The sequence below is a fragment of the Polistes canadensis genome, unplaced genomic scaffold (assembly GCF_001313835.1).
Source record: "Polistes canadensis isolate GaletaPanama2010 unplaced genomic scaffold, ASM131383v1 scaffold_8, whole genome shotgun sequence".
Taxonomy (NCBI): Eukaryota; Metazoa; Arthropoda; class Insecta; order Hymenoptera; family Vespidae; genus Polistes; species Polistes canadensis.
In genome coordinates, this window is record NW_014569555.1 from 1,235,490 (window position 1) to 1,256,376 (window position 20,887).

At 30.0% G+C, this 20,887-nt stretch overlaps 3 protein-coding genes across 3 annotated transcripts in view; all 3 read left to right on the forward strand.

The window, feature by feature from the left end:
* The first annotated feature begins 3,391 nt into the window (after positions 1-3,391).
* Positions 3,392-5,808, forward strand: LOC106791699 (protein LTV1 homolog). The gene is made up of 8 exons (XM_014757558.1): positions 3,392-3,597; positions 3,691-4,249; positions 4,324-4,538; positions 4,615-4,743; positions 4,817-5,002; positions 5,088-5,339; positions 5,412-5,489; positions 5,637-5,808. Exons 1-8 carry the CDS (start codon positions 3,595-3,597, stop codon positions 5,703-5,705), a joined length of 1,491 nt encoding a protein of 496 aa, XP_014613044.1. The 5' UTR covers positions 3,392-3,594; the 3' UTR covers positions 5,706-5,808.
* A 20-nt stretch (positions 5,809-5,828) lies between these two features.
* Positions 5,829-7,723, forward strand: LOC106791715 (V-type proton ATPase subunit G). The gene is made up of 4 exons (XM_014757580.1): positions 5,829-5,994; positions 6,538-6,638; positions 6,773-6,871; positions 6,949-7,723. The coding sequence occupies exons 1-4, from the start codon at positions 5,913-5,915 to the stop codon at positions 7,018-7,020; spliced, it is 354 nt and encodes a 117-aa protein (XP_014613066.1). The 5' UTR covers positions 5,829-5,912; the 3' UTR covers positions 7,021-7,723.
* A 577-nt stretch (positions 7,724-8,300) lies between these two features.
* LOC106791707 (E3 ubiquitin-protein ligase MYLIP) overlaps positions 8,301-20,887 on the forward strand; it is a 155,880-nt gene continuing 143,293 nt past the window's right edge. The window contains exon 1 of the mRNA XM_014757566.1: positions 8,301-8,990. Within this exon, the coding sequence (XP_014613052.1) occupies positions 8,904-8,990 (87 nt within the window). The 5' untranslated portion in view covers positions 8,301-8,903. The remainder of the gene's footprint in view (positions 8,991-20,887) is intronic.

The window sequence follows — 20,887 nt, forward strand, 5'->3', positions numbered from 1 at the left end:
AATAACATGGGATTTGATCATTTTAAGCAAATTTCTATTTTCTGAATATTTTGAAGCAATGTTTATTTATACTTGAAATAAGAATCAGACTGACGTCAATGCAACTTATTAAAATCCACAATATTAAAACTGTTTTGTCGGCAAGAACTACGATAGTGCCATCTCTTCGAAAAATATTGAGTGTATTCATCACGGATACAGTCCGATCGGTAAATTTCTAAGGGTAATAGGAAAATTTTCTTTATTCAAGTATAGCACAAAAAAGTTGGCATAGAACCGAAACAGCAGAAAAAATGAGTATTCTTTGATAATATATGATAGTATATGGTATATTCTTTGCTAGTATAAATAGTATAGTTCTATTGTAATAAAATTTTAAATAAATATATTTAATTTTTAATGTATAAACATGTATATATGTGCTTTTAGAAATGCATTTATACGTAAAGTTTAAAATGAAGTAATTTAAGACACTCAAAAAAGAATCCAAAAGGTTTGATGATAAATCCAACAAGTGATACAATAGCCTGACATATAAATCGTTCAATTCGCAGATGCACTTTTCAATTGAATTCTATATTTATTTTGATTATATAAATCTCTATATTAATCGTTGCAATGAAATTAAATTTAAAAGCGTGATTTCACATTTACATAAAATAAATAAAAATAAAGAAATAGGAAAAGTAAAAATACTAAATTATTAAAAAAAAATAATATTTATTAATTATTGTGAAATACTTTTAAACTGCATTATATAGAAAAGAAAAATTGTAAATTTAATAAAATACGATTACAGTGAAAAATTTTAAAGACGAAAAAAGAAAAGAGAAATTACTGTAATATTTATCGAATATTATTTAAGTTTGAAAATTTAATAATACGAAAATTTTAATATTTTTGACTCTAACTAAACACATATGCATCTTTTAAACGATATAGATACGACAACTACAAATTAATGACGAGCAAAAAAGTAATATAATAAAATATAAAATATGACTAGAGAGAGCTATTTTCGAAAAGTTCGAACTTGCTGTTAAACTTTTAAAAATAATTCAGTAGCCTCAATAGTAACTAAAAATGAATCTAATGCTACGTCTTTTATAGATCGCAACTTAAATTTCAACAATTTTGGACTACTCCCTGGTATCTGTAAATAAAGAATAGTTATTAAAAAACATTATAAAGTAATTAGTTTCTGTATATTAAATGAATAGAAGGAACCAAGGAAAGGAGTAAATAAATATGGTTCTAATTAGGAAATTAAGAGAAACTAATTACAATTATAATGTTTTTAGATAAGCGGTCTTTGGCTGGATTTTACTTGCAATGGAATGTACAACATATAAAATATGTTAAACATTATACTGAAAGTAAAATACCATTGCCCAGGTCTAACCACGAGGAGGTAACCGCTTCTGAAGACCCGTGATGTGCATCCTGAAGATGTCCACATCCGAAATAAATTGAAACCAAAGAAAATGAAAACCCCGAGAACGTTTTTTAATGAGCCCCACTCTTAGGCCCCAACCCAGGAGTTTCACCTATTCGCAAGTAATACGTTTTCGTGTCGAAATCTAATAAAAAACTGATTTAAAACAATGTATGTTATCGGAAAATTTTATGTTTATATATTGGCTCAGTAACGAAATCAAGTTTAAAAAAGTCATCTAAAAAAATAAAAGAAAAATATATCAAAATTATTTTCTATTTAAAATACGTTAATAGATAATGTAATATTTCAACCAATATATATATATGTTAAAACAAACTGAAATATAAGAAGAGTGTATTAAAGAATTAAAAAAATAATTAAATAATCGATAGAAGTGTAATTATTGTTAAAAAGCTCGGAATATATATTTGGAGCTCCGTCCTCTTTGAGATCCACCTTGAGACTGGCACTTTCTCTTCTATGAAAATTACTTTTATTGAAAGTTGTTTATATGACTTTCCGAACGTTGCGCATGTGTAAAAAAGGAATAATTCATCTAATCAACAAAATTTAAGATTGTAACGTTCTGATTTTTGCATTTTTATCATTTTTATACAAATATTTAACCGCTCCAGCGCAGTGGTCAATTCCAAGGTAAAATTATTTGACTGAGAACGTTTTTTAAGAAACTTTACTCTTAGGCCTCAACCCAGGAGTCTCATCTATTCGCAAGTAATACAGTACGTGTCGAAGTCTAAAAAAAAACTGATTTAAAACAATGTATTTTATCGCTAAATTTTATGTTTATATATTGGGTCAGTAACGAAATCAAGTTTAAAAAAGTCATCTAAAAAAATAAAAGAAAAATATATAAAAATTATTTTTTATTTAAAATACGTTAATAGGTAATGTAATATTTCAACCAATATATATATATATATATGTTACAACAAACTGAAATATAAGAAGAGTGTATTAACAAATTAAAATAATAGTTAAATAATCGATAGAAGTGTAATTATTGTTAAAAAGCTCGAAATATATGATCTATGTAACATCCTCCTCGAGATGCACCTTGAGACTGGCACTTTTTCTTCTATGAAAACTACTTTTATTGAAAGTTGTTTATATGACTTTCCGAACGTTGCGCATGTGTATAAAGGGAATAATTAATCTAATCAATAAAATTTAAGATTATAACGTTCTCATTTTAGCAGTTTTATCATTTTTATGTAATTATTTAGCCGTTCTTGCGCGGTGATGACTTCAAAGGTAATATTTTCCTGTAATATAAGTAAAGTGCATTAGTTCATTAAAATAATTGTTAATTAATCGATAGAAGAGTTTACACGAATTGTGCTACTATTTAAATAATATAATTTTAAATTTGACAGATATGAGATTTCTTTTAAATAAATAATAACTAATCAAAAGTATTAATTATTTCAGAAAACTTCGAAATGTATTATTGTTAAAATATTATTATTTTAAAAATGATGAACACACATAATGACTTTTATGATTCAGCTTTCTTTTTCGCTTAAAATTTTCTCGTGATATTAGATGTAATCTTTATACAGGAAATAATTATCTTTGAGAATTTTGAAAAATGGATCTCATTTATGGGAATTCTAAAGTTTAAAAGAAGATATTGCTTACCGAAATAAATTAAAAATTATATTAAAAATCGCTAATGGTGTAAACGCTGTTTTTTAAATTTCTATGCACGTGTACCACACAATCAACCAATAGTATTCACGTTTTGACTTGACTAGTGGAAAAACAAAAGAACTAAAAACGCGTAAGGAAAATACTTGGTGTGTGCTTGTAAAGCTAAAAAATTTCTAAAATTGATCCTTATACTTATTGAAAAAGTGTATAATGAAATGCGAAAAACATTTATATAGAAATAGTTAAATCAATCATTTTCCTTAGTCAATAAATCTAGGGATAAATTCAATGCATATTTCATGCAGCACTTTTAAAGGAACTAGTGATGTACATATATACACGTGCTTTATGTGGATTCCATTTGCTTGAATGTGGCAAGAAAACATTAAGTATCTCAACAAATAAAAAGTAAAATTAATTTTTTATGGTATTTTTATAGAATACGTTATTAGTTTATATCGAGTTTATTATAAATTTTGTTAAAAATGGTAAGTACAAGAGATTTTATTAATTTTTAAAAGTATCAAATTCTGAGTATAGGTTAAGTAAATTTCTATCTTTTACTTTGATTATAAAATTAGCCGAAAGGAAAATCAAAGAAGTTTATTGACAAGAATAATTCGGTCACATTTCACTTGGTACATCGTTCACAAAAAGATCCACTGATAGCTGATGAAACAGCACCGCAAAGAGTACTTGTGCCAGCTGGTGAAACACAAGCTACCAAATTAGAAAAAAAACTACCATTGGAAAAGAAAAAACGCATTGAAGAGCAGCAGAAATATGGAATATATTTTGATGATGATTATGATTATTTACAACATTTAAAAAATGTTGATACTTTAGACGTTAACTGGGTACATGTTGAGCCTGTAAATGTTAAAGAAAATAAAAAAAGCGAAGATCATAAACTCAATTTACCGTCATCTGTATTTGCATCAAATGTCGAAGAGAAAGTTGGTTTATTAAACAAAGCTGCACCAGTTACCGGACTTAGATTAGAGGTAGATCCAGATATAGCAGCTGCGTTGGATGATGATTTTAATTTTGATGATCCTGAAAATGAATTGGAAGACAATTTTATAGAATTGGCAAATGCTGGAGATAGCGATGAAGAAGGCTTTGAAGATAAAGAATATGGTTAGTTTATAATGCGATGCATATACAGTTGCTTGTATTTTATACACTATATGTGTTATTGCATAAATTTATAGATGATGAATATAGCGAAGAAGAAGATATGGATGCTTCATCTAATGATCAGATGGGGCTTTCTGATGAAGAAAGAGATGAAGTATGCAGTTTAAGTGGTCCTCAACATACATTTAAGGATGAAGAAACGAAATCACGATTCACAGAATATTCTATGAGCAGTAGCGTAATGAGAAGAAATGAACAACTAGCGCTGTTGGATGAAAAGTTTGAAAAAGTATGTATCTCTTATAAATACTATCAACATTGTAAAAATAAGATATTAATAATTATAATTTTGTCTTTTTTCTTAGATGTACAGTGTATATGATGATAATGAAATTGGTGCTTTAGATTGGGATGAAATAGAAGGACATCTGGCACCTGATTCAAACATGGTTTTAGAATGCGCCAAAGAATTCGAACAATTACAAAAAGAAGATGTAAACATTAAATAACTTTGATACATAAATTATTTGAGAGAATAGATATTTCATCATTAATTATCATTTTCAGACGGAAAACATAACTGAAGTAATGCGAGAAAGGATGAAAATTATAGAACAATGTTCCAGTTCTGACGAAGATGATTTGGAAAAGTTAGTTGTTGATGCTAGAGAAACAGAAAAATGGGATTGTGAAAGTATTCTAAGCACATATAGTAATATTTATAATCATCCTAAACTTATTGTAGAAAAAAAGGTAAATCATTAAAAAATATTATCTACTGTGATTATGTAATTTGGATAAGTTCTTGAATATTAATAAATTTTATGTTTATATCTAGATAATTCCAAATAAAATAAAAGTTCATGCTAAAACTGGTATACCAAAAGATGTATTGGGTGGCCCAACAGAAAAATTAACTTCAAAAGCATTGGCACAATTTAATTTACAAAATAATGCTGCAGAATTGAGAGGTCCGCTATCTGTAGCTGATACAATGAAATCTACTTTAAGTATTTTAAGTGTAAGACCGAAGAATGAAACTCCTGAAGAAAGAAAAGAAAGAAAAAAAGCATTAAAAGATTACAGGAAGGTAAGGTATCTTTCATACATTTCCAAATATAGTAATACATAATATTTTTTCATCTAATACTTAAAATTTTAGGAGAGGAGAATAGAACGCAAAGCCAACAAAGATGCATTCAAGGAAGAAAAGAAACGACAGGAGAAGATATTATTAAATGTAAAACAAACTGTTCAGTGTAGTTTATTATATAAATAGAATAAGTGTCCTAAAATTAATTATGTATTTATATTTTATAAAAAATAAAAAAAAATAAAATTTAATAATAATAATAATAATAATAATACATTTTTGTATATATTGCAGATAATAGTACATTTAAGGAAAGCAATTAATGAAGTTCCTGTTTTAATTCGCTTTGAAATCTGTTATTAATTTCTACATAATTGTATCGATGTTTTACGTAATATCTACATTGTGTATTCAAATTATCGGATAAAGAGAGCGTGGAAGAATAACCACGTGAGAGCACGAGATAGAGCGCCATCGTTTAAGGCGGGGCAGAAAACGGAAGCTCCGAAGTCATATGATCGATTTGTAATTCCTTGTGGCACATCGTTATTCCCTTCATTCGTTGTAAAGATGGCTAGCCAGACGCAGGGTATTCAACAACTTTTAGCAGCCGAAAAACGTGCTGCAGAAAAGGTTGCAGAAGCAAGAAAGCGTGAGTTCATTTCTAATAATTGTGACACATTATCTATGGCAAGGATTGTCCAAAACAGAGATTAACGTCAAACTCTCATTAATCATTTTGTCATTGGGTGTAACACCCTTTTTAGCTAAAAATGATATTGATATTATATTTATATAAAAAACGATGTAAATATAACTTTATAAATGTGTGATACAGATTTGCCACTCAACGTTTTGAGACACGCTGATGTACAATATCATGTTGGTACAGGTTGAAGATCGATTAAGATCTAATAAAAATCAATGAAATTATATTTCTTGATAAGGTATCCTTAATTATGTTTGTATTGTATTTAAAGATTTAAGTCTTTAATGACTTTTTGCTAAATTTTTGGTCGATATAATTTTGAGATGACATTTTATTGTCACTTTGCTATGATGATGTTTCAATTTTATCAAGATTTATTTTATCGCTTAATTATTAACATATATATATGTATGTTTTAAAGAAATATGATTTTAAATATCAATGGAAAAGAAATATATGTATAGAATTTGTATTTATATATTACAGGTAAAGCTAGTAGGTTAAAGAAAGCCAAAGAAGAAGCTCAAGATGAAATTGAAAAATATAGGATGGAACGTGAAAAACAATTTCGTCGATTTGAAGCCAAGGTGAATATCTTTAAACGCATTCCAAGTTACATCATTGCATTTTATAATGAAATTAAATTACATGTTGAAAATGTGTATCATAAAGTAATCAAATGAAAAATATAGCTCTGGATAATAACTATTTGTTTCTATAGCATATGGGTTCGAAAGAAGATGTAGCTGCACGTATTGAAGCTGATACTCGAGTAAAGATTGAAGAAATGAATAAAGCCGTCTCTGTGCATAAAGATAAAGTACGTAATCCTTTTTATTTATTAAATTTAACTGATATTTTCTTTATAAAAACAATATATTTATTGTATTTAATTAGGTAATGTATAAAATCTTGGAGTTGGTGTATGACATTAAACCACAATTGCACAAGAATTTTATCGTAGAATAATAAACATTAAGGAATATATTCAACAATTATAAATATTACATTTGATGCTATACGTGTACATTAAATATTCTTTGCTATATCATATCTTAAAATATATTTATCACCGTTATGTTATACGTTGATCAGGAAATATCTATATACTGTTTAGTCATAGACGGTGGTATTTAAATTCTTAGAGTCTTTTCCGCAATTGTTACACGACAATAAATGTAACTGTAACTATATTATTATTGAAGCTTCAACCACCAACATATATAAATATACAATCACAGAAATAGCACAGTAACGAGAATGGTATAAGTTTAGGTAAAGAAACATCCTCTACCTGTCGTTTCAAGGCCTAGAGACGACAGATAGTGGTGAACACGAATGTTTTATTAGTACTGTTTAAGGTGGTGGTAACAAAATGTATAATGTTAATGTATATTGGTAGATGTCATTCCATGATCTGTAACATCGAGGACGAACATAATATATTCGTGTTGTCTACAAACTCTCCAGGTTTACGGATAAGCTCCCAATCCTACGTAAACCTTGTGAACATGTAGAAACATAATATATTTCTTAAACATTATATGCTTTGTTAAGTTTAACGATAGGGGTAAGCTTGCCTCGTGTGTATACCCTGTCTCTGTAAGTTGGTTGATTGTCTGTACAGTATTAATGTTCAAAATAAAAAAGAAACAAAAAATAAGAACGGTAACACCATAATTTTCAATTGATTATATTTTATATCATAGTAAATGTACGTTTAATACATTACTACAATATCTACATTACATGTGGAAACATTATTGAGCATTTACTTTCATTCTATTTTAGGTTAGTTTATAAAGATTATTCTTCATTTTCGTGGTTGCATAATTAAGAAACGCGTGACCCTGAAAAATGTAAATACATGCTCCGTAACATTTTGATGTACCCGCTGCATTCGGAGCATGCGTGATATATAAACCATGCACATGAGAGAAAAAGTGTCGAAATTTTGATTATGACGTATTTTTTTAATTCATGAGAAAAATAGATTTATTTAAAATAAATCAATATAAGATATATTAATCGAATAAATATTGTAAATTCGAATTATCTTCCATCAAGTTTAAAATTTGTAAAGCTTGATTGAAAACAGTAAATTTATGAAATTGGAGGTAAGCCAGAAGATGTCAGCTTGATAGATGCATGTGATTGGTCAGCGCACGCATCTCGTTTCGTTGGTGCGCATAAAGTGACCGGTGTGGTGGTGGGGGAATCAGCTGTGCAGGTACGCGAGAGTAACCCCACTCCACCGCGCGGCAGTCCTTCGGCGGCCGACGCGTTGTAGATACGTAAGTGCATCTAGGGTGCAAGTAGCGCCACTCGATACTCGCCGGAAGGTGATTCGATTTTGCGAACTAATCCACGGCAAGTATAACGGAGGCTCAGTCTGTCATTCCGCGCCGAGAAATGGAAGACGACGAGACGCTTTCGTTTGGTGGAAATGTGAGCACGTTGCCGACCTACGAGAAGGTTGTCGTCGCGTGCGCATACGCGGTGACAGATGTGCGGGTAGGAGCATTTTAAAAAAAATCTCTGGTTATGACAACGGACGCGACACCGTCCTATTACAATCAACAACTTCTTCGGATTGAGAACGAGAACACGCCGAGGGAGGAGAGCTCTACTGTTTATTTGTCATCATCATAAGACGCTCCCTACGACTGTTCTCTGTCAAGGGCATCTTACATCGAGTGTTGTTTATTTTTTCCTTTAATCCTTTATGTATCCTATCCTTCTTTTTTTTCCTTTCTCTATACACACTAGTGTCACGGGATTCGTAACGAAAGACCTGTTCTCTGTCTCCTCTACGAAGTAGAAGCTGTCTGGGTGGCAAGAGAAGAAGAAATATGTGGTGCCTCGTGAGCCAGGCTAATTCCGTCATCCTCGAGGTTCAGGTCGACCCCAAAGCCATCGGACAGGAATGTCTCGAAAAGGTGAGTCATTTATATCCTTATCTTTTTTTTTTTTTTTTTTTTTTCATTTTTCACCTTACTTTACTTTTCCTTTTAGCTTTCTTCTCGTTCCTGTCTTTTTTATGATCTATTATATAATTTTAATATCAATTTTTTTAATCTACGAAAATACCATCGCGAAGTTGTCGAAAAACGCGCCGTTTACTGATTCTCCTGATGCGCATTCGTGATTGGTCCGTTGAATTGTTGCATTTGAATTGGCGAATAGGAAGCTTTCGTCGTGTATCGCGTCTTTGTTTTTTAAATTTAAATCGGGAAACATTATTCGAGAAGAAAATAAGCCAGGGAAAATACAAAGAGATAATCTGCACCTTTGTTCCTTAGTAATCATCTATATCTTTTTATCTTTCTACGTTATATCTTTGCTACGTGATAAATTTGAAGAAATCATTCTTTTATTATTCGAGTCTTACCACGTTGTTTTACATTAGTAAATCGAACAGAACATTATTTTCATCGTAGTTTCATCGATGTAATTATTTTCTAACCTTGACTCACATCATTCAATCGATAACGCTTATTTTGTTACTAGCATCACATAGATCAATATTAGACAAAATACAGATATTAGAATAGTATAAAATATTAGATATTTAAATATAATAAAATTTACGGACATATAATATCTGTAATATATATCTCTTATATAATATTATATTTAATATAATTTATATAATTTAAATAATATAATGTAATATAATTTACAGATATTAGATATTTAAATATATTATCTATAAGACGATAAATAATAACGAAAGATTATCGATATAACATTTAAAATAAAACAACTTTATCGATTGTTTATAAACGTTGTGATAATACCTTAAAGTAACTAATTGTAAAATTAGTTGAATAGAAACTGAAAACTTCGTGAGCGTTATACTGATGTGAAAGCTGCTTTATGGTTTTACGTTCTAACTCACGTGCGCAACAGATGTCCCGAAAACATTCGTTTGTATAGTAAATTGATACGAAATTGAACCTTGTACATATAAACTGGAGGGATCTTTCTATATATTATATACATCCTGGAATTATTAATATTTTACTTTTAAGAGTTTACGATATAAAATATTTATAAAATGAAAAAGTATATACTAGGATTTATATATAATATAATATTGAATTGAACGGTTATCAAAACGGTAACGTTAATTATTATGGTGTATTGTGAATATATTTCATTTAAATAACGATCGACAGGTGTAGAGATAGAGTAATAAATATATTCACGGTTGGTTCGTGTTGGTAAAATTACCGGAGTGCATGTAGCCGATCCTTAAAATTAGAACGAGCGAGTAGCGTCAATTTCGTCTTGCGCAATCTTTCTCATTGTTAGTCTCTCTACTATTCTATTCTATTCTATTCTATTCTATTCTTCCTCCTCCTCCTTCTCCTCCTCCTACTCCTACTCCTCTTCTTCGTGTCTACAAACGCGTTGTATCGTAGAAAGAAAATGTTCAAATGGAGGCTTTACCCACCTTATTTCTTCTTTCGATCATTCTAACGTAGATTTTGACGATATAAAAATGGGTCAAACGGAAGGGTTGAAGTACGAGCAGCTCGTGTCGATATCTTGAGGATCGTAGTATCGAAAAAGGGACTTCACGGAAGCGTGGTCCAAACTACTACTTACTCGCGTACACGTACGTAATTGGAAAATGTGACTAGTACGTGATTTAGCTTTTAACGGTTTCTAATCTATTTCTCTATTTCAAAAGAACAACTTCTCTAGGGGGGAAATAACATTTATTTCGTAAGAGAATAAAAGCATTTTATTTAGACTGACGCTTTCGTTGGTTATTCCTTCACCTCTTCCTCTCCTTTTTATAAAACTGAGATTCAATGAATTATCTTGAAAATGTTTCATCAACGGGGGTACGTTAAATTAATCGTATTTTTATTATCTAACATCTAAATAATATCGTTTAAGAGATTATTTTCGTGTACAAATCACAGATAGGAAGAAGATACGTGTCTAACAGATACGTATAAGTTTTTGTTTTTTTTTTTTTTTTTTCCCCTATCACGACTCGAATCGAAATCGTCGAAAATAATTTCGCGCGTGATTCGATTTCGATGATTTAACGGTGTCCCCGGAACTATCCAATTTGTCGGAAGGGATTAGCTTCATGAAAATATAGAACACCTGTACGTTCCCGATCGCAAACTCACTCGTGATCGTCACCAGTCTGACCGAAATTTTTTTCTTTTTCTTTTATTTTTTATTTTTTTTTAATATCGAACAAAAATGTCTTCATATTATCTCGATTTTATTCATAACTCGGCGTATTTCGATTTCCAATTTTCGAAAAAGTTTTCTATTTTACGGAGATAACTACTGATGCGAAATTAATTCTTTTCTTTTTACTCTTGTTTTTTGTTTTTTTTTTGTTTTTTTGTTATTTCTTACAACCCATAATTCCGAGCCGTATTCTTATACCTTCGTGATTATTATCAAAGATTATTTTTTTATCCTGATATTTTCGTTTGCAAACGATGATTAATGGAAAATGATTCTATGGTACACGTTTATAATGTTTATCGAGGTTATTAATTATTAATGAGCGCGAAGGGAACAATATGTTTTGTTGTAAATATTTACGACGTCAATTTTGCTCTGTAATTAGAAAATTTTATCGTTTATTATCGTTATTTCTTTTATACGATCAACGTGTCTTATGTTAAAATATTTAAAATCTGTTGCGATTGGCTACAATCGTACGGAAGATAAATGTTTATCGTTTTAAAAATTTTATTGTACTTTTTAAATATAGATGAGTGTCATATATTTACATTAAATAGAAGGTTTGATAATTAAGAGACAATTATATTTATTCTATAATATATAATGATCTTTAATCATTTTTATAATATACAAATGCTACATTTCAAATAATTAAGCAGCAAATTTGAACGCCAAATTTTTTTTCTACGACAATTATATCAACAATATAAAATAATTTTTTCGTTTATATAGAGTCGTACTTTAAAAATTTCTAAAAAAATATATTGAGGAAACGTTTCAACGTTGAATTTTTCTTTTTATTATCATCATTAACATCATTATCATATATTTTTCTTTTACGTTCGTAGATCATTTTTTTTTTTGTTACATTCACGAGGTAATTCAGTTTCTTGAATTGATGTTAGTTATAATCAGAGTTATCTACTTAGACGCGCACGCGATTTATTTGCTAGGAAAAAGGATAATCTAACGATTCCAGATACGCTCGCGTGCGTTTGCTTGATGTATACTGAAGGCCGTAACCATGAAAAAGGTTAGATACGTTGTTCGAGCCAACGTTGAATGTGGCACGAACTTCTTTGATATAATAGCGATATTCGCCATTATTTTATCGGCCAATCATAATCACGATCGTTATTTATTTCACGAAGAAACTTGGAACGTCCGAGTGAAAGTAAAGTAAAGTTATCTTTATTGCCGATTTGATCAATTCATTTCTTTTAACAGTAGATAACGCCAAATGTTCGATTACTTTTTCATTATATTTTATCCGCGAGTTCAATTGTTGAGATTAATCCTTTTTTTCTTTTTTCGAAACATTTTTCCTGCTATATATTAGTTAACGTAAAAATAAAAAAAAAAATAAAAAAATAAAAAGAAAAAGATTTTCGCAGATCATTTTAATCATTTTCTTACACGTTGTATCTTCTTTCACGTACAAAGACGAGTTACGATCGTAGAATAATTTCAAACGATGTTCGGATAGTTTTGCAAGTCCCCCTACCCCTCCCCTACCCTCCCCGCCCCTCCCTTTCTCTCTCTCTCTTTATCTCTTTATCCCTCTCGTCTGAAATTCTCGTCAAGCTTGGCCACGACAGGGTGTCGCGAAAATTAGGTCGAAATTGGTCGGAATTCAATCTCGGAATTCAATTTGCGTTGCCTTTGTGCACCGGGACCAATGCGATCAACGCGAAGCAGTCGTTTTCTAGATCTAATTTGCGTTTACAGATATCATGCTTCGGTCTGATGCTCAGTTACGTTAGTAAGAAAGAGATAAAAAGTAAGTGCTAGCGGGTAGAGTGGGGATCGGGGGGAGGAGGGGGGTTGGAACGTTTTCACGTACGATATGATCGCGGTAGTTTCGCGAATAAGGGAAAATAATGATTTTATTTTTATTCGTGAGTATCGATTCGAATAAATTCGATGTCTCTATCGCGAATTAAATCTCGAATAGGTGTAAATAAAGTGATGTAATTTTTCGCCGTTTAAAAATTGAATTTTTGTTCAATTCCCAAACGTCGCTCGGTGGTGGTCGCGTGATAGAAAAGAAAAACTTACGAGTATCTTTAAAAATAGATTTCAAATATATGTTATATTACCAACAGGTGCACGAAATTCTATCGACGTTTGTTCTTTTTTGTTCTTTTCTTTTTTTTTTTTTTTTTTTTCTGCACAGAAAATTTATCTTAAAATATATAATTTTATTCGTTCTCATTATAAAATATCGATTTTATCGATGGGAAATTACGTCGAGGAATAAATCGAAACACGATTATTTTGTTTAAAGTAACAAGTAACTTTCATTGTCAGTCAAGTGATAATTATAATCGATTCATTTCGATTTTACAATAAATTTTGGCTTATTTTCAATTAGATTTTACAATATATTTTGGCTTATACCATTGTTTTAGCACATATCCTAATAATTTGAATTATTCAAATATTAGCGTAGAACATCAACATTTTGGTATAATGTTAAGCATTTAAAAATATCACAGTGTTGGTACATTTTACATATACTTTTTTCGTTTTAGATAATCGTGTTCAATTCTTTTTTATTTTTTTTTTAATCAATGCTCGTGAAAACATCGCGTAACTTTTAATTGCTATAAAGAATATGTTTAATAAGATTGTTCATTAAATGCGTTTATACTTTTTGATTGTAATTAAATTCCAATCGATATATTGAAAGTTTTTAATAATTTAGTTTTAATTTTATTTTAAACGAAATATATAAAGGAAAGACGGTCGTTTAATCTCAGTTGAACGAAGGAATCTACTTGGTCGATTTATTTTCTCTGTTTTTGACTGATCGGACAGTTTACGTCAGTTTCACGTGGTTCGGGACCAAAGTCCTCTTCGAATTTACGTTGGAACGAATCCGAATAGTCGTTTGTACGGTAAAGTTTACGCGAAACTCTTGCCAGAGGCACTTTGCTAAAATGTGTGATCGTTTTCGTGCTACATAGTATCGAAGAATTTTTACACCAAAAAATCTATATACTAAATACTTTGACCTTGTTCAAACTATTTTAACTTAAGGGTGAGCCAACAAAAATGTCAGAACATTTTCCATCTCACTTACTCTTCGTTATCGATTAAATTCAAAACGCGTTAATACGTGTTTAACTCTTTATAATTTAATTACCTTTTAACGTCTAGTAAAATTATGCTACATTAGAAACATTAATTTTTGGTATATAAATTTAATTATATAATAGTTATGCGATGAGAAAATAATAAAATGAAAAAGATTAACAAAATGTAGATGTTTAAAACGTGTCATTTTTATATTGTAAGTTACATGACGTTACAAAGAATTAAACAAGTGTATATGCAGATGTGTTATTACATATTTATATATTTGTTTATATAAAGAATCAATTGAAACATTTTAACCAAACGAAATATCAAATTTAACGGATAGGAGTTCTTCGTATTCTAATTCAAACGTTCGTGGCTCGATTTCGACCAAACAGAATTGTGAAAAAAGTATAAAGTTACGGTGCATCCTTTCTACTTCACGTAAAAAGGTATATCGGAGAAATTGGTACGTGAAATTTGATGTTTCCTCCTTTCGTTAGATATTCGAATTTTCATTGGACTCTTCTTTGCCATTTCTTTTGATCATTTCGTATAACTAATACATAAGACTCCTCCGAACTTGTTGTTTTTTATTTATTTATTTATTTTTTTTCTCTCTTTTCACAACGAACAAAATTTATCTTTCAATATAAAAAAGTTTAAACCATCGGATTAAAACTTAATTAATAGCGGTATATTAAATGTTCTTAACTAACCAGGTAAACAAGTTGATCTTTACTTTCTCCGAGGATTAAAATTCGTAATTGTATTTAGCGAGAGGAAGGAAGATGAATAAAGGGAACAAAAAATAAAAAGAGAAAGAAAGAAAGAAAGAAAGAAGGAAAGAAAAGTAAAAGGGAAAGAGAGAGAGAGAGAGAGTGAGAGGATGAAAGAGAAAGAGAAAGAGAAAGAGAGAGAAAAGCTCTTGTAACTGCTCGCACGAAGGGGGTGAAGCTTTCCGAGGAATGCTAGAGACTTCCGTAAGAATATAATTGAAACTCGAGGAAGACCCGGAAAGTCTCACTGGCATTATACGGGCCGTTACCTTCTTATACATAATTTAATTACTTCGAAATTTAATCGGGGCGACGTGCAAGTAAAACAAGAACAGCCTTTCAACTTACACTTTTATTTGTCTCTCTCTCTCTCTCTTTCTCTCTCTTTCTCTCTCTTGCTCTCTTTTGTTTGCTCATTCTGTTTCTCTCTCACTCTCTCTCTTTATATAACTAATTTTTTTTCAACCATCTTCCATAATTCTTCTCATATTTTTTACGATTTTTAATAAACTTTATTATTTACCACACATACACGTATATATCTACTAATTCTTAAGCGATACATATATAATTTTGTATTAGTGTTAGAGTTATATTATATACACAAAATATATATTATTTAATTTATTTTTGAGAGTGAAACTTCTTAAGTACAGATAACGATCTAATTTTATGAAACAATATTATAAAATAGAGAGAAAGATCATAGAAGAATGAAAGGAGAGAGAGAGAGAGGGAGAATGAATGAGTGAGTGAGATAGAACACATAATCGATCGACAGTTGAATTGTTTAGTGTTAGTGTGTATGTGTATGTTATGTATGTATGTATATATATTATGAGATACGTCGATCGATAATTATTGTGTGATGCGTTTGTTTATGGAAGGATAAGTGATGATGTGACATACTTTGAGAGTATCTGATATACCTCAAATGATTGTTAATTAATCGAAGGAAATGTATATTGTAATTTAAAACCATCGAGTATCAGTTGGACGTATCGTCCTCTTCGAAATTCCCCATAAGATTCGTTTATTGTCCTCTGTAAAAGTTTTTCTTTATTCATTGTCGTTTATATAAATTTTCGAAGGTTACATAATATGTATAACGAAAATAATATTCGTAATAAATGATATTTCCTTATTTGGAAAGTGTCATATAAATAATATTCAATAAAAGAATTTTCGTAGATGACAACGTGTCAGTTTAACAGTGGATTTCGAAGAGGACGGTACGTAAAATTTATATTCCGTGCTTTTATACTAGAATATACATATATATTTTCGATTAATTAACAATTATTTAAAATATTTTTAATACTTTTACAGACTCTACTGATATTTAAGATTGTTTAAATTAATATACATGTTTTTTTTTTTTTAACGTACGTGGCAATTGATAATCTTGAATTGAAATTTTTCATCTAATTAAATATATTACGATCGCGTGTAATTTTGTTTAATATTCGAAGTATATATTAATAAATACATACGTCATTTTTAAACAAATGTATTATGTATTATTCTTACTTTAATGAATATATATTAAACTGATTTTGATATTAAGAAACATTTAAATAATCGTAAAAATATTGTTAGACGTGAAATAAAAAACAACAGGTATTCCTCCTGTTATTTACAGTTATATCAACACACGTACGATTTTTATTACATTCTTTTTTTATTGATATTTTATATTATTTATTGTATATATATATGCGTATAAAATTTGTCGTAATTTGGACGAAAATTTAATTAGGCGTAGGAAGAACAAATTCGATCTTATATTTGCTCTTTCTTTTCGAGATATCTAAAGTGAAAAAGAAATGGGAAGAGAGAGTGAGTCTAGAGACATAAGGAAGAATGTTCATTTAACTTAGATCGTTTTCGAATTTCACATGAGTCTACGAACTCTTACCTATATCGAAAAGACGCCGATTCACCGTCCTGGGAATCTCATTACAACACTTAATTGCGTTCCTAAGGGAAATCCTTTCGTTGGTAAATTTTCTCTCCATCTCTTTCTCTTTTTTTAATTCTTCCTTTCTTTTCTTTTTTTTGTTCATTCCTTCTCATTTTGTCACTCACTTTTATTCTCTTTCCATTTGCTTTTCCCCTCACTTTTCTCACTTTTCTCATTTCCGTAGGAAAAAGAAAATGTTACACGCGATGTTTCGTTTTCTTTTCTATCCCTTTCTTTTACAAATTTGGATTTTTTCAAGCAACGATTTGATCTTCATTACTTCAACAACACGTTTTATTTTTAAACTGTATATCATTTTTTTCTGACGTAATATTTGATTTTACGTATATTATGAATATATATATAACAGAGATATATATATAGAGAGAGAAATAGGAGAAAAATATTTGAATTTCGTTGGATTTTCTAAAGTGTGATAAAGTTTTATTAATTTTATTAGAAAAAAAATGTGTCGATGAACAAGTAGGTCGCATGAACGAGTACAGGATGATTGCTGAAGTCTATGGAAAAATTGATGCATTCTACGTTTCATTAATTAATCCCATTTTTCTCATTCGTCAGATAAATTTTTTATTGATTACGATCGATGGACGACAGATTAACAATGGATATTATCACCTCTTTTCTTTTTCTTTATTTTTCTTTCTTTTTTTTTTTTAATAATCCAGATAAATAATAGTTAATACAGAAGGGTAACATATTGTTCAAAATTATCCGAGAACTCGGGGAACGATGCAAAATATTGAAAAAGGATACATTGGGATGCATTTACAAAATGATCTCTTCGAATAATGAACTTTACGTTTATATTAAGATACTCTAATCAAATTGAGAGAGAGAGAGAGAGAGAGAGAGAGAGAGAGAGTCCAAATTGGAATACAATAACATGAATTATAATATGTAACATTTACGTTATCGCATTGCGAATTTACTTTCAATCTATTCCGTACTGTCAATTATTATCGAAACATGAGGACGACGAATTGGTTCGATTTCCGTATTCATACGAAATGGAACAACCGCATTTAATATCGCGGTTCATCGTCACACACCGCCAATCTACGAACTGCAGTAAAATACGCTACAAACATATATACACGTGTTATGCACGCATGCACGAACGCATATATATATCATACACGAATACGTACGTATGTAGAAAAGTTTTTATCGATGAACTACATGGCAAACGAATATATGTGAATGTGCCTATGCTAGATATTTTTTATTATTTTCTTCCCTTCCCTTCCCTTCCCTTCCCTTCCCATCCCTTTCCAATCCTTTTCTTTTCCTTCTATCTATTTTTTGTTTTTTTTTTTTTTACCCATTTTCATCCTTTTTCCTTCATGTCATGTACAGCATGCACCGGCATTACAGTGTATCTAATTAATAGGATTAATTAAGAACTTTGTGCCAACGTCCTAGGCAAGTTTCTAGTAACTTCCAGTGACGATTTTTCTTTTACTCCTTGTCGCATGTTTCTCAGCGTACGTAATTAGGTAACGTGGTTTCAAATAACTCTCTCGATCCTGCTTTCTTTCTTTTTTTTTTGTTTTTCAACCTGTTTCCATCCTTTTTTCTCCATTGAAATATTTCTTACAATTAGATATGAAATATTCGTATTATTTATAATTTCGTTTAGTTCTCGTGCAATCGCATATCGATCGATTTTTTTCTTTTCTTTTCCTTTATATGTTTTTTTTTCCTTTTCTAATTTGATGAAATTTCTTTTAATATTGATTTTATCAGCCAACATGCAAGGCTACGTTACATCATTAGCAAATGTTTACTCATATTGAGAGTAAACAATTACTTTAACGTGGTATTAAAGTAAACAAATTTCACCGATGAACTCGTCAAGAGAAAGAAAGAGAAAGAAAGAAAGAAAGAGAAAGATAGAAAGAAATTACTTAAATTAAAAATCAAAGTTCACGATGATATAAGAATCTTTATTCAAGCCTATTGAAAAGCTATTAATTTCTACGATATCCTATCTTTATAATATTCACCGATGAAACAAGTTTGAATTGAAATGAACTGACGGATGTATGGTTGAATTTAATAGTGATTCATACGAAATCAATCGTTTATGCAAAGTGTCAAAGTCCGAGAATAGAAAATATTATTTACGTCATAAAGGTATTGATTTTAATGATCGCTTAGGTTAAAGCATACCTATATATTATATGTATATAATGATTGAATAAATTTGCATAAGATCAAATAAAAAATGAAATCATTTATTTGTGTATGTTAGATAAATAAAAATAAGCAAGTAAAAAAAAGAAAAAGAAATAAAAAGAAAATCAAGAAAGGTGGATCATCAGCAATGATGATCGTAAAAGTTTCGATGGAATGAAACCGGTTATTTGGCATTCATTTCGAAATTCTTTCTCGACTTAATATAACGTTATATTTATAAAAGATTCAATCCTATTTTTGTTTCTCTCGATGATCTCTTCACTGAGAAATAGGAACGCAATGGCGGCTGCGTGTTTTGGTGCATTCAAGAATGCAACGTTTCAACGTTTAAAAGTGTTATTTTCGAGGCTACAAATGTCGTCGTAGACAAAGGAGTTGGGTTACGACGTTTACGTGAATGAAATTGCAGTGCAGAAAGAAAGAAAGAAAGAAAAGGACGAAGGGTAAAAAAGAGGAATGAATCGTTTGGACGGAATGACACGTAGGCGTAAAGAAAAAGTGAAAGATGGTCGAGGCCACGATCCTAACACCTTTTAAAAAAAAAAAAAAAAAAAAAAAAAAACTATTCCTTCGTGGGTTTTAAAACTTTAGTGAACGTTCGTATTTCGTTATCCCCGGTGGACTCATCGATTGTTTTATAGAGCATACAATTCCCATTGGGTATTGTCTTTTCTGTCATTGGGAACCTAATCATTTCTCTCTCTCTCTCTCTCTTTCTCTTTCTCTTTGGCTCTCAAATGGTTTCGCATGGTCTCCGATGGACCATTACGATGTAGGTTGTCGAAAAATATCCGCAACTGGTCCCAGAGTGACAGTCATCTATACTGAAACATTTATTATATAATCCCTTTTTATATATTTATTTATTTATTTATTTAATTCTACCTTTTTTCTTGTTTTTTTTTTTTTTCATTATTCATCGATACGTTTAAATATTTTTCATTAAAATAAGTTTCCTTTATTTTTCCTCGATAAAGAATAGTAAGAATTTTAAAAACGAGAATACTATATTACGCGTTGAACCAAGTATGAAATATAGAAAGAAAGAAAGAAAGAAAGGAAAAGAAAAAGAAAAAGAAAAAGAACAAAATAACTGAAATTGTTGTACGAAAGTTAACGTTAGTCGATAAATTATAAACGCAAATTATATTATCGATTCTTCCATCAGAGAATTCTTGTATCTTTTTTTCCTTTTTCTTCATTATATATACTTTTATATATATATATATTTTTTTTCATTTTACCTCGCGTTATTATCTAAAAGATTCTTAGCTCTTCTTATCGCTTTTCTCATTTAGTTATCACGAGTTTCTTTTCATTGCTTACTGCTGCTATCGGCATTCTCAAAATCGTCAAAAGTTCTTCGTCTGGTATCGGTGTCGTTTCCTTAGTTCGAATATCGTGTTAGATACAAGCAAATATAGCAAGTATTTCTTCCCTTCCCCATTCCCCTTCCCCCTTCCCCATTCACCCATTTGCTTTGTGATCATAAGAGGTGTCGTAGAAAATAGGGGACAGGAGAAGGAAGAAGTTTCTCTCTCTCTCTCTCTCTCTCTCTCTCTCT

Coding starts and splice junctions, on each gene's coding strand:
- LOC106791715 (XM_014757580.1), top strand. CDS start 5,913: ATGGCTAGCCAGACGCAGGGTATTCAACAACTTTTAGCAGCCGAAAAA. Junction 5,995..6,537: donor GGTTGCAGAAGCAAGAAAGC/GTGAGTTCATTT, acceptor TATATATTACAG/GTAAAGCTAGTAGGTTAAAG. Junction 6,639..6,772: donor TTCGTCGATTTGAAGCCAAG/GTGAATATCTTT, acceptor TTGTTTCTATAG/CATATGGGTTCGAAAGAAGA.
- LOC106791699 (XM_014757558.1), top strand. Junction 4,539..4,614: donor TGGATGAAAAGTTTGAAAAA/GTATGTATCTCT, acceptor CTTTTTTCTTAG/ATGTACAGTGTATATGATGA. Junction 5,490..5,636: donor AGGAGAAGATATTATTAAAT/GTAAAACAAACT, acceptor TATATATTGCAG/ATAATAGTACATTTAAGGAA.